Here is a 24075-nt window from a genome sequence, read left to right on the forward strand (position 1 = left end):
CAGCAGCAGAGGACTCTTTAAAGTAGAGACACTACATACTGATATACACCTGAACATCAGCAGGAGAGGACTCTTTAAAGTAGAGACACTACATACTGATATACACCTGAACATCAGCAGGAGAGGACTCTTTAAAGTAGAGACACTACATACTGATATACACCTGAACATCAGCAGGAGAGAACTCTTTAAAGTAGAGACACTACATACTGATATACACCTGAACATCAGCAGGAGAGGACTCTTTAAAGTAGAGACACTACATACTGATATACACCTGAACATCAGCAGGAGAGGACTCTTTAAAGTAGAGACACTACATACTGATATACACCTGAACAACAGCAGGAAAGGACTCTTTAAAGTAGATACACTACATACTGATATACACCTGAACAACAGCAGGAGAGGACTCTTTAAAGTAGAGACACTACATACTGATATACACCTGAACAACAGCAGGAGAGGACTCTTTAAAGTAGAGACACTCCATACTGATATACACCTGAACATCAGCAGGAGAGGACTCTTTAAAGTAGAGACACTACATACTGATATACACCTGGACATCAGCAGGAGAGGACTCTTTAAAGTAGAGACACTACATACTGATATACACCTGGACATCAGCAGGAGAGGACTCTTTAAAGTAGAGACACTACATACTGATATACACCTGAACATCAGCAGGAGAGGACTCTTTAAAGTAGAGACGCTACATACTGATATACACCTGAACATCAGCAGGAGAGGACTCTTTAAAGTAGAGACACTACATACTGATATACACCTGAACATCAGCAGGAGAGGACTCTTTAAAGTAGAGACACTACACACTGATATACACCTGAACATCAGCAGGAGAGGACTCTTTAAAGTAGAGACACTACATACTGATATACACCTGAACATCAGCAGGAGAGGACTCTTTAAAGTAGAGACACTACATACTGATATACACCTGAACGTCAGTAGGAGAGGACTCTTTAAAGTAGAGACACTACATACTGATATACACCTGAACATCAGCAGGAGAGGACTCTTTAAAGTAGAGACACTACATACTGATATACACCTGAACATCAGCAGGAGAGGACTCTTTAAAGTAGAGACACTACACACTGATATACACCTGAACATCAGCAGGAGAGGACTCTTTAAAGTAGAGACACTACATACTGATATACACCTGAACATCAGCAGGAGAGGACTCTTTAAAGTAGAGACACTACATACTGATATACACCTGAACATCAGCAGGAGAGGACTCTTTAAAGTAGAGACACTACATACTGATATACACCTGAACATCAGCAGGAGAGGACTCTTTAAAGTAGAGACACTACATACTGATATACACCTGAACATCAGCAGGAGAGGACTCTTTAAAGTAGAGACACTACATACTGATATACACCTGAACATCAGCAGGAGAGGACTCTTTAAAGTAGAGACACTACATACTGATATACACCTGAACAATCAGCAGGAGAGGACTCTTTAAAGTAGAGACACTACATACTGATATACACCTGAACATCAGCAGGAGAGGACTCTTTAAAGTAGAGACACTACATACTGATATACACCTGAACATCAGCAGGAGAGGACTCTTTAAAGTAGAGACACTACATACTGATATACACCTGAACATCAGCAGGAGAGGACTCTTTAAAGTAGAGACACTACATACTGATATACACCTGAACATCAGCAGGAGAGGACTCTTTAAAGTAGAGACACTACATACTGATATACACCTGAACATCAGCAGGAGAGGACTCTTTAAAGTAGAGACACTACATACTGATATACACCTGAACATCAGCAGGAGAGGACTCTTTAAAGTAGAGACACTACATACTGATATACACCTGAACAATCAGCAGGAGAGGACTCTTTAAAGTAGAGACACTACATACTGATATACACCTGAACAACAGCAGGAGAGGACTCTTTAAAGTAGAGACACTACATACTGATATACACCTGAACAACAGCAGGAGAGGACTCTTTAAAGTAGAGACACTACATACTGATATACACCTGAACATCAGCAGGAGAGGACTCTTTAAAGTAGAGACACTACATACTGATATACACCTGAACATCAGCAGGAGAGGACTCTTTAAAGTAGAGACACTACATACTGATATACACCTGAACATCAGCAGGAGAGGACTCTTTAAAGTAGAGACACTACATACTGATATACACCTGAACATCAGCAGGAGAGGACTCTTTAAAGTAGAGACACTACATACTGATATACACCTGAACATCAGCAGGAGAGGACTCTTTAAAGTAGAGACACTACATACTGATATACACCTGAACATCAGCAGGAGAGGACTCTTTAAAGTAGAGACACTACATACTGATATACACCTGAACATCAGCAGGAGAGGACTCTTTAAAGTAGAGACACTACATACTGATATACACCTGAACATCAGCAGGAGAGGACTCTTTAAAGTAGAGACACTACATACTGATATACACCTGAACATCAGCAGGAGAGGACTCTTTAAAGTAGAGACACTACATACTGATATACACCTGGACATCAGCAGGAGAGGACTCTTTAAAGTAGAGACACTACATACTGATATACAACTGAACATCAGCAGGAGAGGACTCTTTAAGGTAGAGACACTACACACTGATATACACCTGAACATCAGCAGGAGAGGACTCTTTAAAGTAGAGACACTACATACTGATATACACCTGAACATCAGCAGGAGAGGACTCTTTAAGGGAGAGACACTACATACTGATATACACCTGAACATCAGCAGGAGAGGACTCTTTAAAGTAGAGACACTACATACTGATATACACCTGAACGTCAGCAGGAGAGGACTCTTTAAAGTAGAGACACTACATACTGATATACACCTGAACGTCAGTAGGAGAAGACTCTTTAAAGTAGAGACACTACATACTGATATACACCTGAACATCAGCAGGAGAGGACTCTTTAAAGTAGAGACACTGCATACTGATATACACCTGAACATCAGCAGGGAGAGGACTCTTTAAAGTAGAGACACTACATACTGATATACACCTGAACATCAGCAGGAGAGGACTCTTTAAAGTAGAGACACTACACACTGATATACACCTGAACATCAGCAGGAGAGGACTCTTTAAAGTAGAGACACTACATACTGATATACACCTGAACATCAGCAGGAGAGGACTCTTTAAAGTAGAGACACTACATACTGATATACACCTGAACGTCAGTAGGAGAAGACTCTTTAAAGTAGAGACACTACATACTGATATACACCTGAACATCAGCAGGAGAGGACTCTTTAAAGTAGAGACACTACATACTGATATACACCTGAACATCAGCAGGAGAGGACTCTTTAAAGTAGAGACACTACATACTGATATACACCTGAACATCAGCAGGAGAGGACTCTTTAAAGTAGAGACACTACATACTGATATACACCTGAACATCAGCAGGAGAGGACTCTTTAAAGTAGAGACACTACATACTGATATACACCTGAACATCAGCAGGAGAGGACTCTTTAAAGTAGAGACACTACATACTGATATACACCTGAACATCAGCAGGAGAGGACTCTTTAAAGTAGAGACACTACATACTGATATACACCTGAACATCAGCAGGAGAGGACTCTTTAAAGTAGAGACACTACATACTGATATACACCTGAACATCAGCAGGAGAGGACTCTTTAAAGTAGAGACACTACATACTGATATACACCTGAACATCAGCAGGAGAGGACTCTTTAAAGTAGAGACACTACACACTGATATACACCTGAACATCAGCAGGGGAGGACTCTTTAAGTAGAGACACTACATACTGATATACACCTGAACATCAGCAGAAGAGGACTCTTTAAAGTAGAGACACTACACACTGATATACACCTGAACATCAGCAGGGGAGGACTCTTTAAAGTAGAGACACTACATACTGATATACACCTGAACATCAGCAGAAGAGGACTCTTTAAAGTAGAGACACTACATACTGATATACACCTGAACATCAGCAGGGGAGGACACTTTAAAGTAGAGACACTACACACTGATATACACCTGAACATCAGCAGAAGAGAACTCTTTAAAGTAGAGACACTACATACTGATATACACCTGAACATCAGCAGGGGAGGACTCTTTAAAGTAGAGACACTACACACTGATATACACCTGAACATCAGCAGGAGAGGACTCTTTAAAGTAGAGACACTACATACTGATATACACCTGAACATCAGCAGGAGAGGACTCTTTAAAGTAGAGACACTACACACTGATATACACCTGAACATCAGCAGGAGAGGACTCTTTAAAGTAGAGACACTACATACTGATATACACCTGAACATCAGCAGGAGAGGACTCTTTAAAGTAGAGACACTACACACTGATATACACCTGAACATCAGCAGGAGAGGACTCTTTAAAGTAGAGACACTACATCACTGATATACACCTGAACATCAGCAGGAGAGGACTCTTTAAAGTAGAGACACTACATACTGATATACACCTGAACATCAGCAGGAGGAGGACTCATTAAAGTAGAGACACTACATACTGATATACACCTGAACATCAGCAGGAGAGGACTCTTTAAAGTAGATACACTACTGATATACACCTGAACATCAGCAGGAGAGGACTCTTTAAAGTAGAGACACTACATACTGATATACACCTGAACATCAGCAGGAGAGGACTCTTTAAAGTAGAGACACTACATACTGATATACACCCTGAACATCAGCAGCAGAGGACTCTTTAAAGTAGAGACACTACATACTGATATACACCTGAACATCAGCAGGAGAGGACTCTTTAAAGTAGAGACACTACATACTGATATACACCTGAACATCAGCAGGAGAGGACTCTTTAAAGTAGAGACACTACATACTGATATACACCTGAACATCAGCAGGAGAGGACTCTTTAAAGTAGAGACACTACATACTGATATACACCTGAACATCAGCAGGAGAGGACTCTTTAAAGTAGAGACACTACATACTGATATACACCTGAACATCAGCAGGAGAGGACTCTTTAAAGTAGAGACACTACATACTGATATACACCTGAACATCAGCAGGAGAGGACTCTTTAAAGTAGAGACACTACACACTGATATACACCTGAACATCAGCAGGAGAGGACTCTTTAAAGTAGAGACACTACATACTGATATACACCCTGAACATCAGCAGGAGAGGACTCTTTAAAGTAGAGACACTACATACCTGATATACACCTGAACATCAGCAGGGAGGACTCTTTAAGTAGAGCCACTACACACTGATATACACCTGAACATCAGCAGGAGAGGACTCTTTAAAGTAGAGACACTACATACTGATATACACCTGAACATCAGCAGGAGAGGACTCTTTAAAGTAGAGACACTACATACTGATATACACCTGAACATCAGCAGGAGAGGACTCTTTAAAGTAGAGACATTACATACTGATATACACCTGAACATCAGCAGGAGAGGACTCTTTAAAGTAGAGACACTACATACTGATATACACCTGAACATCAGCAGGAGAGGACTCTTTAAAGTAGAGACACTACATATATCTTCTTTGACATTCATGATATTAGTATTTCTTGCTTGCTTTGTACATTTGATTGCTTTTACTGCCCAGTGTCTTCACTTGAGCAATGATAAACTTTTGTTTTTCCCCCCAGGTCAAGTATAAGAAGGCTTATGAGAAGAACAAGGGGCAGATGGTGGGAGCCCTCAGCATTCATGACGATCCCAAAATCCTGCACTCTGTTCGCGTGGCTAAAATCCAGAGTGATGTAAGTCATTATCTTTCTAAGTTACTTACATTTCCCTTCACATTCATTTATTAGATCTGAGTAACAAGCGCAATGTTTTACTGATATCTCCACAGCGTGAATATAAGAAGGAATATGAAAAGATCAAGACCAAGTACCACTCACCACTCGACATGATGTCAGTCACCTTGGCCAAGAAATCCCAGGGCATTGCCAGCATGAAGGGCTATAGGAGCATCAACCCCAACTACTTCCTGCCCCCCGACAGCATACTTATGAACCTGGCCAAGAAATCCAACATCATCCAGAGCGATGTAAGTACAGACTTTACACCGTCCTATTAATGACGCTTAGCTTAAAGGTCACCTATTATGCAAAATTCACTTCTTCATGTCTCTTCTACATCAACATGTGTCCCCTCTTCTTCATGTCTCTTCTACATCAACATGTGTCCCCTCTTCTTCATGTCTCTTCTACATCAGCATGTGTCCCCTCTTCTTCATGTCTCTTCTTCATCAACATGTGTCCCCTCTGTGGAAAGAGACTCCGAAAGTTTTAGGAACAAAGATTCTCTCTCTTTTTGTCCTGATCCATTTCTATAAAAACCTGTCTGAAAATGAGCTGATCAGCTTTTGGCCACTTTATGATGCTTGTTCAAGGTTCAAGGTTCTTTATTGTCAAACTAACATAGCTACAGAGTAATTATGTCATTGAAAATCTTAGGTCACAGGCTTCTCCAACAATGCAACACAATAATACAGACAAGCAGACAATATTAAAGCAATATTAAAGTATATTATATTAAAAGTAATACAAAAGAAAAATAGTTCTAAAAAAAGTGAGAAGTGGAATAGTGCAATACCAGTCTATATACAAGTGTAACCATTAGCCAATCAGCAACCAAGGTACCCCCCCCCCCCCCCCCCCTTATCACCTGAATCTCCTCCTAGAGCACCATTTAGTTCTTTGTAACCAAATCTCTCTCAGAGGGGCGTGGGGAGGGGCTCCTTATTTTCATCTAAAGTAACAGACAGAGAATCAGCACTTTGGAAACAGGGCTGAAACAGAGGGGATTATGGGTAATGCTGCAATGGTCTGTTTGGTGTTCTGTATATATCTGAGACCTGTAATATATTGATGAAAGCCATATAGTATAATAGGAGACCTTTAATGGTTATATCTAAATATAAACGGTCCTCTTGCATGGTTATTATGAGATCACTTGTGTATTCATTGACGCCATTTTTTTTCCTGCATCACAGAATGATTACAAGTCGGAATACAACAACTACACCAAGGGTTCTCCATGGATCCCCTGGGGCTCTGTGGAAGTGGAGACAAATAAGAAAGCTGGTGATATCCTTAGTGAGGTACGAGCCCAACAGTTCTTTCCCCATCTTCACAAATGCGTTCTTGTAAAAGGAAATATGTGTCCGTAGGTGGGATATGTCTAATATGTTTTGTAATGACTTCTCACTAGCGTAATTGACTTTTTTCCTACAGAGAAAGTACAGACAGCTTCCGGACAGCATCCCCTTTACCTCTATTCACGACCACCCCGTCATGATGCAGGCCAAAGCGAACCAGCTTATGAGGAGTGATGTGAGTCTACTGTCTTTCTCTTAGTTAACCACAAATCTTAACCTTAAGACTGTCAAGTTTCATTTACAGTAAGTACAGCACATGTAATGCCTGCCCTTTTTTTGCTTTCTTGCCTTACAGCAGTTCTACAAGAGAGGTCTGGAGAAGATCCATCAGAAGTACTCTCTGCCTCATGATGTCCCTGAGTTCGTGCAGGCCAAGTGCAATGCCTACAACATCAGCAAGGTAACACATTGAAATACAGAGGGATTACTTGTTTTATTTATATACTAAGATGTTCTAATAGTGCATTTTTTTCGTTGTCATTTTGGATATCTTGCTCCTAAATGTGATTTGCTTTGGACGCACTGACATATACGTTAAGTGTGCTAACTGTATTACTCTTTATTGTTCTTGTTTATATCTGTTATCTCTCATTTCAGAACACCTACAAGTATGCCTGGGAGGATCTGATTGCTAAAGGTTATGACCTGAAGTCCGATGCGATCTCTATTATCGCCGCCAAAAAAGCCAGACATGCTGTCAGTGATGTAAGTTTATTTCCTCCATGTTTGCTCTGTACCAGGTGAATTGTACATCTTGCTGCTACATACAACTGTAAAAAAACGTTGAAAGCTGAATAATCAAGATCCTATATGCCCGTTTTTACATCTAGGTCCAGTATAAGAAGGCTTACGAGAAGGCCAGAGGACACCATATTGGTTTCCGCAGCGTCAAGGACGATCCTCTGATGGTCCACTACATGCAGTTGGCCAAATTGCAGAGTGACAAGAACTACAAGAAGGACTACCACAAGGCCAAGCTGAAGTATCACTCCCCAGTGGACATGATGAGTTTGGTGCAGGCCAAACATGCTTCGAAGGTTCAGACCTTCGCCGGCTACAGGAAGATCCCTAACGGCTACATGATCCTTCCGGACAACTTGAACGTGCAGCGGTGTCGCAACATGATGGAGATTCAGAGTGATGTATGTTCTCACTTTTTACCCAAACAATAGCCTCGTAGCTTCAGTGTAGTTATGGCAGTGAACATCTGAAGTCCCAGGCTCCTTCAACAATGCAAGACATACAACAATAAAACTAATCTATGAAAAAGTGCAAGAAGAAACAGAGTACAATCAATAGTGCAAGATTATCTAAACTATATACATGTCAAAAAACTATTAAGTGAAATTGGACAATGGCATATGTTTTGTTTCTCTATTCTTAATTCAAGTGAAAAGTAAGCAATGGACTAATTATAAAGGTTTGGTTAAAGTAAAAAAACGTTTACTTATCCACTTCATTGCCCAATTTAAAACATTTAACAGAATAAAGGGATCAAATGTTATCAGTTACATTACTTTGAAGTATGTGAAATAGTGATATATAACTTTGAAAGTAACCTTTCCAACATGTAATAGCAATCCATAAGGATAAATAGTTAGTCTCCTGGCTAAAAGTTGGTATTTCTCAAGTCGGATATTTTTCATTATTCCCATGTCTTATTACTTTCCAGATTAACTATAAAATGGACTATGAGACTTCAGTGAAGGGAAGCGGCTGGATTCCCATTGGTTCTGTGGACGTGGAAAGAGCTAAGGTGGCGGGAGCAGCGATCAATGAGTCAAAGTACCGCCAGAACCCGGACACCTTGAAGTTCTCCAGTCTCAGCGACTCCATGAACATGATGCTGGCCAAGTCCAACACCAAGATCATGAACATGGTGAGAAGGAGCAAAAACAATAACTTCTTGTCTTGCTATAAAGTAAATCACATGGTTTCCGTCTTTCGATTCCCTTTAATAACAGACACACCGATGTCTTTGTTGTCTTTTTGCAGAAAGAGTATAAGGCCAGTGGAGAGAAGTTTGTGCACACTTACCATCTCCCTGCTGACGTCCCTGAACTGATGCAAGCCAGATACAACGCAGTCAACATCAGCAAGGTGAGTCGCACATTCTTATTTTGTATTTTCCAGCATTTATGCATGTGTAGAATATGTCTAGAAATGACTTTTCTATCCTGTGATATAACACTTCATTCATTTGATTTAGAATTACTACACCTATGCTCACCGCCAAGATCTGCTCAAAGGACATCACGTGAAGCAAGATGCCATTTCCATTATTGCAGCAAAACAGTCCACTAAAATCGCCAGTGATGTAAGTAGCATGCCGATAATAAAACGTTTGAATCGTTACTGAATCCGATAATGCTTTTCATACCTAACGTTCGTCTTTTTTTTTTACAGTACAAGTACAAGCTGGCTTATGAGAAGGCAAAGGGCCACCATGTTGGCTTCCGCAGCATCGAGGACGATCCCCTGCTGGTCCACTACATGAAGGTGGCTAAGATGCAGAGTGAGAAGAACTACAAGAAGGACTACCACAAGGCCAAGCTGAAGTATCACTCCCCAGTGGACATGATGAGTTTGACCCAGGCCAAACATGCTTCAAAGGTTCAGACCTTCGCCGGCTACAGGAAGATCCCTAACGGCTACTTGATGCTGCCCGACAACTTGAACGTGCAGCGGTGCCGCAACATGATGGAGATTCAGAGTGATGTATGTTCTCACTTTTTACGCATACTGTATGTAGATGTCCAAGTCTTTGAAAAACACTTAAACGCAGCATGCATCTGTGTGACGCTGGAAACAGAAAAGCAATAAGCGAATTCAAGTCAAAGTCAACTTTATTGTCCAACTTTCAGTTTGTGTGCACAGACAGAGAGATCGAAATACCGTTTCCCACAATCCCGAATACAAAAACCAATATATATAAAAATATGTATGCAAATATGTATATACCTAAAGACACATTTATACATATGCACGTTTAAAGGTGGGGTAGGTAAGTTTGAGAAACCGGCTCGAGATACACTTTTTGTTATATTCCATGGAATGCTCTTAACATCCCAATAGCAATGAATATCTGAAGTGCTTTGACAAAAAATCCATAAAAAAACTTCATCTGTGGAAGCCGTGGCGCTGTAAAAAGCACGACCAATCATCTGAGCCGGCTAAAGTAACTGGACGGCCTACCTGCCTGTCAGCCTTCCATCTGTGCAAAAACTTATCTCGTGCCCTCATTGGTCATGTGCGCGTTCGTGTGTGTTGGAGGAGGGGCTCTGTGAGGAAGTGGCAGATTTTCTCCGGTCGTGTATTTTCAAATTCTGGCGATCTCGAGCTGGTTTCTCAAACTTACATACCCTACCTTTAAGACCTCAATAAAAGCACAACAATCATTGATGACAAACACTCAAATTCTCAATCTTCTTCTCTATAAACCCACAGAATCTCTACAAGTCAGAATACAGCAACTTCACTAAAGGCACAGGTTGGATCCCTATTGGTTCTATTGATGTGGAGAAGGCCAAAGTTGCTACAGCCGCCCTGGATGAGCACCACTACCGCCAGCCCGCAAGCTCTTTCAAATTCACCAGCAAGACTGATGCCATGAACATGACTCTGGCTATGGCCAACACCAAGATCATGGATCACGTAAGAATGTCTTCTAATAATAAAGAAACCAATGCCTTCACAACTCAAATGTGTTGATTATTCATGTACCAGGTTTGACTTTTGTTCTTCCTCTCTAGTCTTCATACAAAGCTTCTGGAGAGAAGTTCATGCACACCTATAATCTGCCGGGTGACAGCCCTCAGTTCCTTCAGGCTAAATTCAACGCCCAGACCCTGAGCGTGGTAAGAGGACATCATATTCATTAAGTTAGAAAATGTTTTGTATGCCAAAGAAATAATTGTCGGAACACTTTTTTGCTTTGTTTATCCACAGAGTCACTACAAGCACAAGTGGCTGGCCGATATTGCCAAGGGATACAACATGAAGCCGGATGCCATTTCTGTCATTCACGCCAAGCATGGCAGACATATTGCCAGCAATGTATGTATATCATAAATCTACCCGACACACTTTTTTCCATTTAACTGAAAAAGTCACTAACGTCCACAAACTCCTTTTTTTCCAGATCCAATATAAGAAAGAATTTGAGAAGGCAAAGGGCCACCATGTTGGTTTCCGCAGCATCGAGGACGATCCCCTGCTGGTCCACTACATGAAGGTGGCTAAGATGCAGAGTGACAAGAACTACCAGAAGGACTACCACAAGGCCAAGCTGAAGTATCACTCCCCAGTGGACATGATGAGTTTGACCCAGGCCAAACATGCTTCAAAGGTTCAGACCTTCGCCGGCTACAGGAAGATCCCTAACGGCTACATAATCCTGCCGGACAACTTGAACGTGCAGCGGTGTCGCAAAATGAACGCCCAGTCAAGTGATGTAAGTTTGAAACCGTAAAGGGGCCTTAAAATGCCATTTGGGGTTTTCCCTTTCCTGTAGTGCGTTATATAGGTTTCTGTGCATGTAAATGGTCTGCTAAGGCTAAAATCCCAAAGTTTCCTTTCATATTAAATAATAATAATACACTTTATTTATATAGAACCTTTCAAATAGAGTTAAAACGGGCTCTAACATAATACACATTTTTTTATTATTAAATAAACACAGAGAATACAATTAACATAATTTAAAAGAAATTACCTAAATGTTTACATTTAAATGGGAATTTGTTCAATCACTACTAATTGTCATTTTTAATTATAGTGTAGTAGAAGTATTTACATTTCCTGCTATTTTATACTTCTACCCATCCGCAGTTTAGAGGCTAATGTTTTACTTTTTGCCAGTTGCAACATTAAATGCATCTATTGTATTCACAATTGTGCAAAACGTTAACACGAGTCATACTTGTAAGGGAAACTTCTGCAGCAATGGAGAGTCAGGACTCAGAGAGACACGAGGAGAGTTGGAGCTTTGATGTCAAACACTGGTAGTTTATTACAAGTCAACGGCCGGAGAATTCATATCACAAGCCACAGCAGCAAAAGGTTCTGACTGCACGGGTGGGTTGTCGTGTCAATTCTGATCAGCCTCTCTCTCGATAGACCTTTTAACTAGTTTACAGAGAGTTAATCAGCATATTGAGGGAGGCGTAAACATCTGTGGAGCTACAGGAGATATCCCCCAACTGGAAATACGCAATCACTTGTCAGTGGTGTTTAGAAGCCAGCGTTCTCACAGTCGTAAACCCCCCCATCAGGCCATAAAACTGACACTTAAGTGCTGGAGCACATTCCTTAAAGGAGATAACAGAATATTGGTTGGTTATTAACGTCAACAGGCAATAAGGTTAAATATCTAGGAGTAAAGACAAAATTATTCCCTCACAATACTCTAACAACTTATCTATGTTTTTTTTCAGTGTGACTACAAGTCTGAATGGAATAACTATATCAGAGGCACTGGATGGGTCCCTATCGGCTCAATTGGCGTTGAGACGGCTAAAATTGGCGGTCTGATTCAGAGCGACAACAGGTACCGCACCGACCCATCCACCCACAAGTTCAGCAAGCTGATGGACTCCATGGACATCGCTCTGGCTACTGCCAACAACAAGATCATGAACAAGGTACAACACGGTTAACTGTTCTGTAGAGTGCAGGGCCACTAAGTATGAATTATTACCATCATTCATTTGTTTTTCTGGTCTTACAGCAAGCATACACTGCAGCTTGGGATAAGGCCAAACTGAAGATCCACGTCATGCCTGATTCTCCTGAAATCATCCTGGCCAAGGCTAATGCCCTCAACATGAGCAACGTAAGAGGAATACTTAAAACTGTTTAACCTACCTCTAATTGTATATAAATGATGGTGATCGGTTTGTGTATTTTAACACTCTTACTTTTATCCAAACAGAAACTTTACAAAGCCGGTGTTGTGGCGATGGCCAATAAGGGCTACCATCTCAAAGGAGACGCCATCGCAATCTTGGCCGCCAAAGCTGGAACTAGAATTGCCAGTGACGTAAGTTGAACAAACATTCCTGTGCCACATTGAGAAGGGAATCTACTGAAACCCACCATGCATGTTAAACAAGTATTCTTTCACTGTTTACAGTACAAGTACAAGCTGGCTTACGAGAAGGCCAGAGGACACCATGTTGGTTTCCGCAGCGTCAAGGACGATCCTCTGATGGTCCACTACATGCAGTTGGCCAAATTGCAGAGTGACAAGAACTACAAGAAGGACTACCACAAGGCCAAGCTGAAGTATCACTCCCCAGTGGACATGATGAGTTTGGTGCAGGCCAAACATGCTTCGAAGGTTCAGACCTTCGCCGGCTACAGAACGATCCAGCACAGTTACTCTCTCCTCCCTGATGCAATTAGCCTGAAGCACTCTCGCACCATGAGCACCCAGGCTAGCGATGTAAGTTTGAAACATTAAAGGGGCCCTAACATGCTTCTTGGGATCTCCCCTTTCCTGTAGTATGTTATATAGGTTTGTGTGCATGTAAATGGTCTGCAAAGGCTAGAATCCCTGTGTTCCCTCCAGAGGGAGTTTCTTTACATTACATTACATTACATTACATTTAGCTGACGCTTTTATCCAAAGCGACTTACAATAAGTACATTCGACCAGGAAGACACAACCTTGAAGAAAACAGAATCATATAAGTACATCAGGTTTCATAGAGCCAAACATTTCAAGTGCTACTCAACTGGCTTTAGATAAGCCAGTCCTTTATTAGTATATAAGTGCTTTGTTAATAAATCTATCGCTCGAAGTGGAGTCGAAAGAGATGAGTTTTCAGTCTGCGCCGGAAGATGTGCAAGCTATCTGCTGTCCTGATGTCAATGGGGAGCTCATTCCACCATCTTGGAGCCAGGATAGCAAACCCACGTGTTTTTGCTGATGGGAACTTGGGTCCCCCTCGCAGCGAGGGTGCAGCGAGCTGTTTGGCTGATGCAGAGCGGAGTGCACGCGCTGGGGTGTACGGTTTAACCATGTCCTGGATGTACGAAGGGCCAGATCCATTCGCAGCATGGTAAGCAAGTACCAGTGTCTTGAAGTGGATTCTAGCAGTTACCGGAAGCCAGTGGAGGGAGCGGAGGAGCGGAGTAGTGTGGGAAAATTTAGGAAGGTTGAAGACCAGACGAGCCGCTGCATTCTGGGTGAGCTGCAGAGGTCGGATGGCACATGCAGGTAGACCAGCCAGGAGGGAGTTGCAGTAGTCTAGGCGTGAGATGACGAGAGCCTGGACCAGAACCTGAGTCGCTTTCTGAGTCAGCTGGGGACGTATCCTCCTGATGTTGTAAAGCGTGTATCTGCAGCAGCGGGTTGTAGCAGCGATGTTTGCAGTGAAGGACAGTTTGTTATCTAGGGTCACACCCAGATTCCTTGCAGTCTGAGTCGGGGAAACAACTGAGGTGCCGATGTTGATTGTTAGGTCAAGAGTGGGACAATCTTTTCCCGGGAGGAAGAGCAGCTCAGTCTTGTCAAGATTGAGCTTGAGGTGGTGAGCAGACATCCACTGATGTCCACAAAGGCAGAAAACAACTAATAATTGATTTTTATCAAACTCTAATCATCTGAATTATGTTTTTTTTCAGTGTGACTACAAGTCTGAATGGAATAACTATATCAGAGGCACTGGATGGGTCCCTATCGGCTCAATTGGCGTTGAGACGGCTAAAATTGGCGGTCTGATTCAGAGCGACAACAGGTACCGCACCGACCCATCCACCCACAAGTTCAGCAAGCTGATGGACTCCATGGACATCGCTCTGGCTACTGCCAACAACAAGATCATGAACAAGGTACAACACGGTTAACTGTTCTGTAGAGTGCAGGGCCACTAAGTATGAATTATTACCATCATTCATTTGTTTTTCTGGGCTTACAGCAAGCATACACTGCAGCTTGGGATAAGGCCAAACTGAAGATCCACGTCATGCCTGATTCTCCTGAAATCATCCTGGCCAAGGCTAATGCCCTCAACATGAGCAACGTAAGAGGAATACTTAAAACTCTTTAACCTACCTCTAATTGTATATAAATGATGGTGATCGGTTTGTGTATTTTAACACTCTTACTTTTATCCAAACAGAAACTTTACAAAGCCGGTGTTGTGGCGATGGCCAATAAGGGCTACCATCTCAAAGGAGACGCCATCGCAATCTTGGCCGCCAAAGCTGGAACTAGAATTGCCAGTGACGTAAGTTGAACAAACATTCCTGTGCCACATTGAGAAGGGAATCTACTGAAACCCACCATGCATGTTAAACAAGTATTCTTTCACTGTTTACAGTACAAGTACAAGCTGGCTTACGAGAAGGCCAGAGGACACCATGTTGGTTTCCGCAGCGTCAAGGACGATCCTCTGATGGTCCACTACATGCAGTTGGCCAAATTGCAGAGTGACAAGAACTACAAGAAGGACTACAACAAGGCCAAGCTGAAGTATCACTCCCCAGTGGACATGATGAGTTTGGTGCAGGCCAAACATGCTTCGAAGGTTCAGACCTTCGCCGGATACAGGAAGATCCCTAACGGCTACTTGATGCTGCCCGACAACTTGAACGTGCAGCGGTGTCGCAACATGATGGAGATTCAGAGTGATGTATGTTCTCACTTTTTACCCAAACAATAGCCTAGTAGCTTGAGCTTCAGAGTAGTTATGGCAGTGAACATCTGAAGTCCCAGGCTCCTTCAACAATGCAACATACAAGACATACAACAATAAAACTAATCTATAAAATAGTGCAAGAAGAAACAGAGTAGAATCAATAGTGCAAGATTATCTATACTATATACACATGTCGAAAAACTATTAAGTTAAATTGGACAATGGCATATGTTTTGTTTCTCTATTCTTAATTCAAGTGAAAAGTAAGCAATGGACTAATTATAAAAGGTGTGGTTAAAGTTCACGTGTTCAGACTAATGCTGGATACAAGCAGTCCAACCCACACTACACTGTGATGCCTGACGCTATGAACCTGCGACTTGCTCATAACATGCAGTTCATCGCCAGTGATGTACGTAGAGAGTCTGACTGAAATAATATCTATTAACACAAGACTTTCACTCCAAATTGGGACATTGACTTTGCATGTAGCTGTTTTGCATCTAAAATAAACTGTTTTTGTTGACTTCCCCCCTCAGAACCAGTACAAGAGTGAGTATGAAAGCTACGTTAAGGGAGTCGGATGGATTCCCATTGGATCGGTGGATGTTGAGAAAGCAAAATTAGCCGGACGTATCTTCAGCGAATCCAAATACCGTCAGTCTCCCAGCAAATTCAATTTCACTAAAGACATGCACTCCATGGATCTCTTACTGGCCACCGCCAACAACAAGATCATGAATAAGGTACTGGATAGGATTTGTGTTTTTTTTTAAATCACAAATTGGTCTACTCTAGCATTTATGTGACGTAAATGTTGTTTTTTAGCAATCCTACACCACTGCCTGGGAAAAAGCCAAGACTTCAGTCCACATGATGCCTGATGCGATGGACATTGTTCTAGCCAGAGGAAACAAGAAGAACGTCAGTGAGGTAAAGGGTTATACTTAATGTTTCCACACATGTTTTTCTAGATCTTTTCTGGGGTCTCTTATGGAAATAAACAAAACTAGCCGTATGGATTTCGCCAAAAGGAATTGTTTGGGACCAGTAAACAGAACGGTATCTCCATTTCGAGAGTAATCATATATTTGAAATAGTATTTGCTTTGTGTCTGAGCTAGATTACCAGGTTGCTGGATTTCAATCATCATTATATTTGTATTTTGAACTGTTGGTTAATAAACTTAATTGATTACATTACTTCATGTTGGTGCATTAGTTGATTCAGTATAAAGAAGACATGCTCTCCTTAATAAAAATGTATATCCTTTCTCTCTTCAGAAACTGTACAAGTTGGACCATGAGCTGTCCAAGAAGAAGGGCCACCATCTTCGTGGTGATGCCATTTCAGTCTTGGCTGCCAAAGCTTCCACTGCTATTGCTAGTGATGTAAGTGCCTGTGTGGATATTCCTATACTGTTCCAACAACTGTATACATCAATTGTGATATTCCCACCCTCAAGAGTTTTTTCATTTGATGATAAAACTCTCACACTTTCTTTTTTAGCACAAGTACCATGCAGGATACCGTAAGCAGGTCGGCCACCACATCGGTGCTCGCTGCGTCCAGGACGACCCTCTGCTGGTTCTGGCTCTGAACTCAGCCAAGATTGCCAGTGACGCTTTGTACAAGAAGGACTTCAACCAGTCCAAGACCAAGTTCAACCTGCCTGTGGACATGATTGCCTTTGCGCTGGCCAAGAAGAACCAGATCCAGGTCAACCACGCCAACTACATCACGCGTCTGCACAACTGGACTTGTCTTCCAGACTCTACTGATGTGCGCCAGGCCAGGCGCGCGTATGACATACAGAGTGATGTGAGTATGAATCCTTAACTGTTTACTTTGTGCAGTATTCGTTTTGCAGATATTTCAAGTTTTAGAATCATCGTTCACAACATTAAACCTTTTTGTTGCATCCAGAATGTGTACAAGGAGGACTTAAAGATGATGCAGGGTATCGGATGGGTGCCAATAGGTTCACTGGATGTTGAGAAGGCAAAGAAAGCCGGTGAGGCTCTGAATGAGAGGAAGTATCGTCAACACCCAAGCAACTTCAAATTCAAACTCACCACTGAGGACATGTCCCTGGTGTTGGCTAAGGCCAATAACAAGGTTATGAACAAGGTATTTTCTATGCAGTTTTTTTAAATGTTGTGTTTTATACAGTATTGATGCATGTTTTTCTGCAAGTTCACTTCACAGGTTGTCTTTAACTGTAAAGACAGTACTTTGTATTATGTTTTTTGTTCAGTTTTTCCAAACATAAGGAAGGACGATAGCATGGCCTGAAATAGAAAAGGAATTTTAGCTTTCATAACATAGGTTTTTCCTAATGTCGATAACAGCAAAGTCAATTTAACCATACTCTATAAGAATAAACATTGTTTGGTAAATAAGAGTAATTTACTCGAAACAAGCTGTTCATTGGAAGTGATATTAATGTCTAAATATCCAATGGGCTTATTTCGGGTACATCTAAAATAATATAATGATTAACAGACTTGCATTACATTATTTAAAATCTCATTTATACCCTGAATGTCTCTAAAATTGTTATTTTATGTTAAAAGATAGTGCTGTAGTTTCTGTCGCTCTGTGAGGAATATCAACACATCATCTGCATAGAGCAATATCAGTGATGATTCAGCCTTAAATATATATATTTCTTTTAGCACATCATTTGAAAGGTTTACAGATCAATGCAAACAACAACCCTGATTAAGTACAACCTTTGTTGTGCCTCTGCGTGTAGAAAATACATCTGAGGAGGTTATTAAGTGTAGTTTTAATCTATTCAATATAATCTTAAGCGAAATTGAATGTGAACAAAGCTGAGAAAAAGTTCCTGACGACTTGAAAACATTCTCCACTTCACTAGATTTAAGAAGTCCTACAAGTTAGGAGTTTTCTAATTTCATCAGCTGTATATATCATTTTTCTAAATGTTTTTAATTTTGTATTATTGAAACTAAACCTTTTTTGTTTTAATTTGATCTACAGCAAGCTTACAATCAAGCCTGGGAGAAAGACAAGACATCAATCCACATCATGCCTGACTCTATGGAGGTTCTTCTAGCCAAAGCAAACAAAACCAACTACAGTTTGGTGAGTCACATTTTCTGAGTAATTGATCGCTTTAAAGCAACATTATTATTGGTACACAACCATTTTTCAGAAGATGTTAATTTAAAAACATTTTATTTTCCTTTATACAGAACAAGTACAGGCAGGCAAATGAGGACGCCAAGAAGAAGGGCTACGACCTGCGCAATGATGCCATTTCTATCATCGCAGCCAAGAAGACCAGGGATATTGCCAGTGATGTAAGCGGTGGGATTTCTTTTTAACAAATACAAACCGTTTCCATATGTTTATCACTGCACATGTAACCATGAAACTTTGTTATTCAATTTTCTTCCAGCACAAGTACCATGCAGGATACCGTAAGCAGGTGGGCCACCACATCGGTGCTCGCTGCGTCCAGGACGATCCTCTGCTGGTTCTGGCTCTGAACTCAGCCAGGATTGCCAGTGACGCTTTGTACAAGAAGGACTTCAACCAGTCCAAGACCAAGTTCAACCTGCCTGTGGACATGATCGCCTTTGCACTGGCCAAGAAGAACCAGATCCAGGTCAACCACGCCAACTACATCACCCGTCTGCACAACTGGACTTGTCTTCCAGACTCCACTGATGTGCGCCAGGCCAGGCGCGCGTATGACATACAGAGTGATGTGAGTATGAATCCTGAAATGTATCTTATGGAAAGTTTATTTTTTAAACATCTTGGACCATATAACACAATGTTTCTGTTGCATCCAGAATGTGTACAAGGAGGACTTAAAGATGATGCAGGGTATCGGATGGGTGCCAATAGGTTCACTGGATGTTGAGAAGGCAAAGAAAGCCGGTGAGGCTCTGAATGAGAGGAAGTATCGTCAACACCCAAGCAACTTCAAATTCAAAATCACCACTGAGGACATGTCCCTGGTGTTGGCTAAGGCCAATAACAAGGTTATGAACAAGGTATGAAATCATCAATCCTGTAATCGAGAGGGTCAAAATGGCTCAGTTGAACTACTTATACTGATATGATGAAAGCTTTTCCGTTAATTAAAATGCATTCTTGCAGAGTATATTCTAATAATAATATATATTGTTTTATCTTTACAGAAAGCATACTCTGACGCCTGGAACCACGACAAGACAACGATCCACATCATGCCTGACTCTATGGATATTCTTCTAGCCAAAGCAAACAATGTCAACTACAGTTTGGTAAGTGAAAAATTAAACATATTATGGTAAAGCAATTACATACAGTATAAGGATAATATAATGATAATAGTAATACATTTTATTGATGTAAGATATTTCTAAACAAGGTTACAATATGCTATATTCATTAGGATATTGTTTGTTTTCGATACATCTGTGTCTTATTATAACTCAGACCTACTTTTAATCAGAAATGAATGTGTATTTAATGTGGGATGTTTGTTTACAGAAAAAGTACAAGCAGGCAAATGAAGACGCCAAGAAGAAGGGCTACGACCTGCGCGGCGATGCCATTTCCATCCTTGCTGCCAAGAAGACCAGGGATATTGCCAGTGATGTAAGCTGTGGGATTTCTTTTTAAAACTGTTTCCATATGTTTATCACTGCACATGTAACCATGAAACTTTGTTGTTCAATTTTCTTCCAGCACAAGTACCATGAAGGATACCGTAAGCAGGTCGGCCACCACATCGGTGCTCGCTGTGTCCAGGACGATCCTCTGCTGGTTCTGGCTCTGAACTCAGCCAGGATTGCCAGTGACCATCTGTACAAGAAGGACTTCAACAAGTCCAAGACCAAGTTCAACCTGCCTGTGGACATGATTGCCTTTGCACTGGCCAAGAAGAACCAGATCCAGGTCAACCACGCCAACTACATCACGCGTCTGCACAACTGGACTTGTCTTCCGGACTCCACTGATGTGCGCCAGGCCAGGCGCGCGTATGACATACAGAGTGATGTGAGTATGAATCCTTAAATGCTTACTTTGTGCAGTATTCGTTTTGCAGATATTTCAAGTTTTAGAATCATCGTTCACAACATTAAACCTTTTTGTTGCATCCAGAATGTGTACAAGGAGGACTTAAAGATGATGCAGGGTATCGGATGGGTGCCAATAGGTTCACTGGATGTTGAGAAGGCAAAGAAAGCCGGTGAGGCTCTGAATGAGAGGAAGTATCGTCAACACCCAAGCAACTTCAAATTCAAACTCACCACTGAGGACATGTCCCTGGTGTTGGCTAAGGCCAATAACAAGGTTATGAACAAGGTATGAAATAACATTACAATTATGTAATCATTAAAATGCATATTTGCAGTGTTCATCATAATTTCTCTCTTTTTTTTTTATGACCACAGAAAGCATATTCTGATGCCTGGAACAAGGAGAAGACGAAGATCCACATCATGCCTGATTCTATGGATGTTCTTCTAGCCAAAGCAAACAATGTCAACTACAGTTTGGTACGTGAACAATTCAGTATTTATGGTGATACAGCAACCCGTATTCCAGTTTACTTTCAAGGGTTAATTTATATACTTAATTTCTGGGATGTTTGTGTTTGTTTACAGAAAAAGTACAAGCAGGCAAATGAAGACTCCAAGAAGAAGGGCTACGACCTGCGCGGCGATGCCATTTCCATCCTCGCAGCCAAGAAGACCAGGGATATTGCCAGTGATGTAAGCTTTTTAACAAATACAAACCGTTTCCATATGTTTATCACTGCACATGTAACCATGGAACTTTGTTATTACATTTTCTTCCAGCACAAGTACCATGAAGGATACCGTAAGCAGGTGGGCCACCACATCGGTGCTCGCTGCGTCCAGGACGATCCTCTGCTGGTTCTGGCTCTGAACTCAGCCAGGATTGCCAGTGACGCTTTGTACAAGAAGGACTTCAACCAGTCCAAGACCAAGTTCAACCTGCCTGTGGACATGATCGCCTTTGCACTGGCCAAGAAGAACCAGATCCAGGTCAACCACGCCAACTACATCACCCGCCTCCACAACTGGACTTGTCTTCCAGACTCCACTGATGTGCGCCAGGCCAGGCACGCATATGACATACAGAGTGATGTGAGTGTAGCTCCCTTGCTTTATTGTTTTTATTTCAGTTTCATGCTACTAAGTATGTGAGGAATTTAATTGTTTTCTTTACTCACTTCAAAGGCTGTGTACAAAGCTGACTTGAAGTGGCTCCAGGGTTTGGGCTGGGTTCCCATTGGCTCACTGGATGTGGAGAAAGCCAAGAAAGCTGGAGATGCTTTGAATGAAAGGAAGTACCGCCAACCCCCAAGCAATTTCCCCTTCAAGAGCACCACAGAGGCTATGAACCTCGTACTTGCGAAGAATAACGCTTTGATCATGAACAAGGTTCGAATTGAAATATTTTGGGTTGAATTCAAATATATCTTTGTGAAAAAAGGTCTATTACTACCGTGATTTGCAATGGAGACCTCTCTCTTGAGATCTCTTCAGTTAAAACCATCAAGTAACACTTATTTGTGGTTTGTTCCAGCAACTCTACACCGCCGCATGGGAGAAGGACAAGACCAAGCTGCACATCAACCCTGACACCCCTGAGATCGTCCTCGGTCAGCAGAATGCTATCACCATGAGCAAGGTTAGCTTAGTGAAGAAGCTGAATTATTGGACCTCCATTTGTTGAAGAGCTGTTAACAAAAGTATTCATATTGTGTCTTTCTTTGTAGAAACTCTACAGACAAGGTTATGAGGATACCATCAGCAAAGGATATTTCCTTCCCGGGGATGCTATCTCTATAAAGGCTGCTAAGTCCTCCAGGGACATCATCAGTGATGTAAGTGACCACAACTCACAACAACACTAGCTATAACAACACTGTCATGCAATATTTTTTTTTTGGGGCAAATTATTATTGTTATTAATGGCTGCTACTTTTTGTTTACACTCCTTTATACTGGAAGAACACTTACTTCTGTAATGCTGTCATTTATAATCGGGATTTCTGATAACATAAAACCTTTTTCTGTTGATATCATCAGTACAAGTACAAGACAGGATACCGTAAGCAGGTGGGCCACCACATCGGAGCCCTGAGCGTCAAAGACGACCCTCTGATCGTTCTGGCTATGAACTCAGCCAGGATTGCCAGTGACGCTCTGTACAAGAAGGACTTCAACCAGTCCAAGACCAAGTTCAACCTGCCTGTGGACATGCTGAGTATCGAGCTGGCCAAGAAATGCCAGATCCAGGTCAACCACGCCAACTACATCACCCGCCTGCACAACTGGACCTGCCTGCCCGACTCCAGTGATGTGCGCCAGGCCAGGAAAGCGTACGATCTGCAGAGCGATGTGAGCCTCTCTTGGACATGTTCAACATCTTTCAACAAACAATGTGCTGAGGTGTTTTAATGTTACATGTAAACTATTTTCCCAACAGGCTGTATACAAGGCTGACAGGGATGAGGTGATAGGCGTCGGATGGATCCCCATAGGTTCAGTTGATGTGTTGAAGGCAAAGCACGCTGGAAAGATTCTCAGCGAACATCTGTACAGGTTGAAACCAGACAAACAGAAATTCACCACGGACATGTCTTCCATGTCCATGGTCTTGGCCAAAGCAAATGCTGGCATCATCAACAAGGTGAAGAATATCACATCCCTCTTTTACAATTCCTTCGATCATCTTCTGGTGTGTTAATGTGTTTTCAATCCCTTTTTTATGTTCCTCACAACAGAAAAACTATACGGCAGCTTGGGAGGCTGACAAAGTCAAGAACCATATAAACGCAGACTTACCTGAGATTCTGCTCTCTAAAGCTAATGCTTACAACATGAGCAAAGTACGTTCGGTCTGTTTTGACCTCAACTTGTAAGAAAATATGATGCTGATAGTGTTCATTTTATAATCAACTATCTAAATGTTTCTTTCAGAAATATTACAGGGAAGCTGTTGACGCGATGTTCAGAAAGGGCTACGACATCAAGTCCGATGCTGTCTCTATTGTTGCTGCCAAAAAAGGAAGAGAAATCATCAGTGATGTACGTAACTTACGAAAGGACACTTTTCTCTCAGACATATAGCAATACGAAATAACCTGTGGCTCAAAAACGGGGGCCCAA

General features: G+C 41.7%; 1 protein-coding gene across 1 annotated transcript in view; it reads left to right on the forward strand.

Moving 5' to 3' along the window:
* Positions 1–24075, forward strand: part of neb (nebulin) — a gene marked incomplete at its 3' end in the record, with an annotated part of 66210 nt that overhangs the window by 19035 nt on the left and 23100 nt on the right. The window contains 46 exon segments of the mRNA XM_034221710.1: positions 5740–5853; positions 5949–6146; positions 7095–7202; positions 7336–7434; positions 7555–7659; positions 7857–7964; positions 8090–8401; positions 8932–9138; positions 9255–9359; positions 9469–9576; positions 9666–9977; positions 10707–10913; positions 11012–11116; positions 11208–11315; positions 11401–11712; positions 12695–12901; positions 12988–13092; positions 13192–13299; positions 13393–13704; positions 14889–15095; positions 15182–15286; positions 15386–15493; positions 15587–15898; positions 16444–16650; positions 16733–16837; positions 17188–17295; positions 17414–17725; positions 17831–18034; positions 18911–19015; positions 19126–19233; positions 19332–19643; positions 19732–19935; positions 20083–20187; positions 20417–20524; positions 20615–20926; positions 21032–21235; positions 21325–21429; positions 21538–21645; positions 21733–22044; positions 22138–22341; positions 22487–22591; positions 22680–22787; positions 22993–23304; positions 23393–23596; positions 23691–23795; positions 23887–23994. Coding sequence (XP_034077601.1) covers positions 5740–5853; positions 5949–6146; positions 7095–7202; positions 7336–7434; positions 7555–7659; positions 7857–7964; positions 8090–8401; positions 8932–9138; positions 9255–9359; positions 9469–9576; positions 9666–9977; positions 10707–10913; positions 11012–11116; positions 11208–11315; positions 11401–11712; positions 12695–12901; positions 12988–13092; positions 13192–13299; positions 13393–13704; positions 14889–15095; positions 15182–15286; positions 15386–15493; positions 15587–15898; positions 16444–16650; positions 16733–16837; positions 17188–17295; positions 17414–17725; positions 17831–18034; positions 18911–19015; positions 19126–19233; positions 19332–19643; positions 19732–19935; positions 20083–20187; positions 20417–20524; positions 20615–20926; positions 21032–21235; positions 21325–21429; positions 21538–21645; positions 21733–22044; positions 22138–22341; positions 22487–22591; positions 22680–22787; positions 22993–23304; positions 23393–23596; positions 23691–23795; positions 23887–23994 — 8037 coding nt within the window.

The sequence above is a fragment of the Gymnodraco acuticeps genome, unplaced genomic scaffold (genome assembly GCF_902827175.1).
Source record: "Gymnodraco acuticeps unplaced genomic scaffold, fGymAcu1.1, whole genome shotgun sequence".
NCBI lineage: Eukaryota > Metazoa > Chordata > Actinopteri > Perciformes > Bathydraconidae > Gymnodraco > Gymnodraco acuticeps.